The sequence below is a fragment of the Mesitornis unicolor genome, unplaced genomic scaffold (genome assembly GCF_000695765.1).
Source record: "Mesitornis unicolor isolate BGI_N332 unplaced genomic scaffold, ASM69576v1 scaffold30395, whole genome shotgun sequence".
NCBI classification, from domain to species: domain Eukaryota; kingdom Metazoa; phylum Chordata; class Aves; order Mesitornithiformes; family Mesitornithidae; genus Mesitornis; species Mesitornis unicolor.
Genome location: NW_010187978.1, coordinates 1 through 3,328, shown reverse-complemented (window position 1 = coordinate 3,328; position 3,328 = coordinate 1). Strand labels below are relative to the sequence as shown.

General features: G+C 59.2%; 1 protein-coding gene across 1 annotated transcript; it reads left to right on the top strand.

Moving 5' to 3' along the window:
• Positions 1-2,432: 2,432 nt before the first annotated feature.
• On the top strand, positions 2,433-3,323 carry LOC104541551 (rho-related BTB domain-containing protein 2-like; the record flags this gene model as incomplete). Its single annotated transcript, XM_010185642.1, is given in 5 exon segments — positions 2,433-2,624; positions 2,788-2,891; positions 3,008-3,163; positions 3,165-3,191; positions 3,287-3,323. Coding segments are annotated over 5 exon segments (516 nt in total), but the record flags the coding sequence as incomplete, so codon positions are not given.
• Between the last annotated feature and the right edge of the window lie 5 nt (positions 3,324-3,328).

The window sequence follows — 3,328 nt, the reverse complement described above, 5'->3', positions numbered from 1 at the left end:
CTTCCCGCACTGCCTCCCCCTCCTCCACCGCGGCCTGCGCCTCCGCGGGGCTGCCCGAGCCCCATCTTCCTCCCCAACCCAAAGCAGCGGGGGAGATCACGGGAGTCGCTGTCTTATTTTAATGCCTTGGCGTTTTGGGGTGGTTTCTCCCCGGTTTGGGGGTTCTCCTCCCTTGGCGAGGTGCAGGATGAAGGATTTTTAGCCTGGGAGTTGCTAGGCGACGGCTCCCAGGGTGATGGTGCAGTTGCCCTGGCAACCGCAGGCTGGGCAGCTTGGAAGGAGCAATTTTGGGGTTCTCCCTGGAGTGTGTGGGTGAATTGGGTGTCCTTGGTTTGGGTGGGGGGCTGCAGCAGGCAGGGAGAGCGGAGCTGGGGGGCCTGCAGGCCGGAGGAGCCCTGCTCCCTAGAGAAGGGCTTTTGCTGGTGGGCGAGCAGCGATGTCTCTGCATCTTGGGTTATTTCTTGCTCTCTTGGTGGGTTTCGGAGCCGTCCCTGGGAGAGAGGCATTGGTGGGAAGGGTCTGTGAAGGTGGCATCTTGGTGCGGCTGAAATTGTCCCTGCAAAGAGGCTCAGCCCCCTCCCAGGGCCATGTAACGTGGGTAGGGGTCTGCGAGCCACCCCTGTGGGGCCACCAGAATCCCTCAGTGTGCTTCTGCTTCATCTACAGTCTTCATTTTGTGCCTGCTGCTGTCCCCCTCTTCCTCCACATCACTGATCTCATTAGCATTTATCCCTTAATTCCCTTGGGGTTCCGGATTCAGAGCTTCCAGGTCCCTGGTGCTGGATGCAGGGCAAGCATCCAAGCTGCCAGCCGCAGTTGTCACCTCCATGTGCCTTCCCCCCCCCATCTGAATGAGCTCAGCTGATTCGGGAGCACAGCTGGCCCTAAAAATAACTGCAGCAAAGCTCCCTGAGTGCTAATGACCCCCCTGGAGATCTCCTGGTCCTACAGAGCAACCCTGATCCCTGGGAGGAGCAGGGGGACCAGGGACAGCGGTGAAGAGGGGATGTGTGAGGTGGAAATTAATTTCCAGGGGCTAACAAGGATGGAGACAACCTTGCCCTGGCTCCTTTTCGCCACGCAGAGTGGCAGGAGGATGCTATTCCTGGTTTCCTCAGCGGATACATTCCCTGCATCCCAAAGGATGGAGGGGGGGGACATGGCAAACTTCTCAGAGAAGTTTTGCCTTGGGACCAGCCGATGCCTAAGGGCTGGCAACCCAAAGCGACCTGGATTTGGGCCACCCGCCTCAGCCTACGCTTGCCCACAAGGCTGGTGGTCCAACCCTGCCGGGTTCTGAGCCCTCTCCCCGTGCTCAGGTGTGCTCCCAGAGCTTGCGGGCAGGAGGGAGGCGCTAACATTGGGAAGTCCTTGCCAATGCTGCAACTTTGGGGAGCTGCGTCCCTGGTCCTCGCACACGCGCGGGGCTCAGTTGCCATCGTTACCGGGTATTTTAGCTCGGTGGTTTATTATAGCAGCTCGGGAGGCCGGCACCAAGCGGGGGTGACAAGGGGGACGAGATCTGCGGCTTTGGGAAGTGCAGAGCAATGGGATGTGGGTTTTTTGATGTCCTTTTCCCCTTTCTCTCAATCTCCTCCCTGCTTCCTCTCCGCCCCCCCCCTGGAAATCACATAAATCCCTGGCTTAATGCTGGGATGAGTTAATTCTGGGTGATTTAGGCCATGAGCAGGAAAAGGGGGGGGTACAGCTGGGCACGCCCGCTCACAGGATGTGGGTGCTTTACATCGGCTTCACAGCACCCATACCCCCAGCCTCCCTCTTGAAGGGTTTGGGTTGTGCCTGGTCCTGGGAGCTTTCCTAAATCTCCTGGAAATGTCACCAGTTTCTTCTCTTTTGCTGCTTTTAACTGGGAGAAAATATTCCCTGCAGGAAAGGGGGGCAGGTCAGATGGGGAGGAACAGATCCCCCCAAAGAGGATGGCAGTGCCCGGGCGTGCGCTCAGTCGGGTGGATCTGGAAGCTTCGGTTAACGCTGGAGAGGGAGAAAGGGGAAGGAAAAATTTTTTTTTAAAAAAAAAAAAAAAGAAGAAAGCCTCATCTCACATGAACAAGCATGAGCCAGGGCCAGAGAGACGGGGAGGGAGGGAGCTAACGCAGGGCATGTGTCTGACGCGCGGCACAGCAACGCACGCTGCCACGGGAACATTAAATTTTAAAGGGGACTGGCGGGGAGCGCGAGGTGGAGACAAGGGGGGGCAGCTGCTGCCTTCGCTCGCTGCCTTCACCGGGGCTGCCGGGCACTGCAGAGCTTCCCCCAGGCTTTGAGCATCTTCTCATTCCTTCGTCCCCTGGCATCCCATCCCATCCCATCCCATCCCATCCCATCCCATCCCATCCCATCCCCTTCAGACGCAGCCCCCCCTCCCCGGCTCACCCCGTCTGTATTTGCTGACCCGCTGCAGGTCCCAATTAATGGATTCTGACATGGATTATGAGAGGCCAAACGTAGAAACTATCAAGTGCGTCGTGGTCGGGGACAACGCGGTGGGCAAGACCCGGCTCATCTGTGCCCGCGCCTGCAACGCCACCCTGACCCAGTACCAGCTCCTCGCCACTCACGTGCCCACGGTGTGGGCCATCGACCAGTACCGCGTCTGCCAGGAGGTGAGGACCACCAAGAGGGTCTTGGCTCGTGGATAATCCATGGAGACCTCGAGGAGATGGAGTTGCATCCTTCCCGATGAGGAATTGTGATTTGCTTCTCCATGAGGTGGGGATAGTGCGGGCTCAAGGACGCAGGAGCTGGATGGTGTTTCTGTTCCCACAGGTGCTGGAGCGCTCCCGGGATGTGGTAGACGATGTTAGCGTGTCCTTGCGGCTCTGGGACACCTTTGGGGACCACCACAAGGACAGGCGCTTTGCCTATGGCAGGTAGGAGAGGGCGCAGGATCCCATCCCTCCTCCTGGGCAGGGAGGGAGGGCGATGCCGAAGCACGGCGGGGTTGACTCCATCATCGAGCTGGACCTTGATCCTCCTCTCCCGGCAGGTCCGATGTGGTGGTTTTGTGCTTCTCCATCGCCAACCCCAACTCCCTGCACCACGTGAAGACCATGTGGTACCCAGAGATCAAGCACTTCTGCCCCCGCGCCCCCGTCATCCTGGTGGGCTGCCAGCTCGACCTGCGCTACGCCGACCTGGAGGCCCCACGGGGCCCGGCGCCCCTTGGCCAGGTAGGCCCCTTGTGCCCCAGCATCCATACCTGCCCAATGCTTCCTCCTCCCCGTGCCTCTGAAGAGGTCTCTTCATTATGTCCCCTCTTTTTCAGGCCAATCAAACCTAACGAGATCCTGCCACCAGAGAAGGGGAG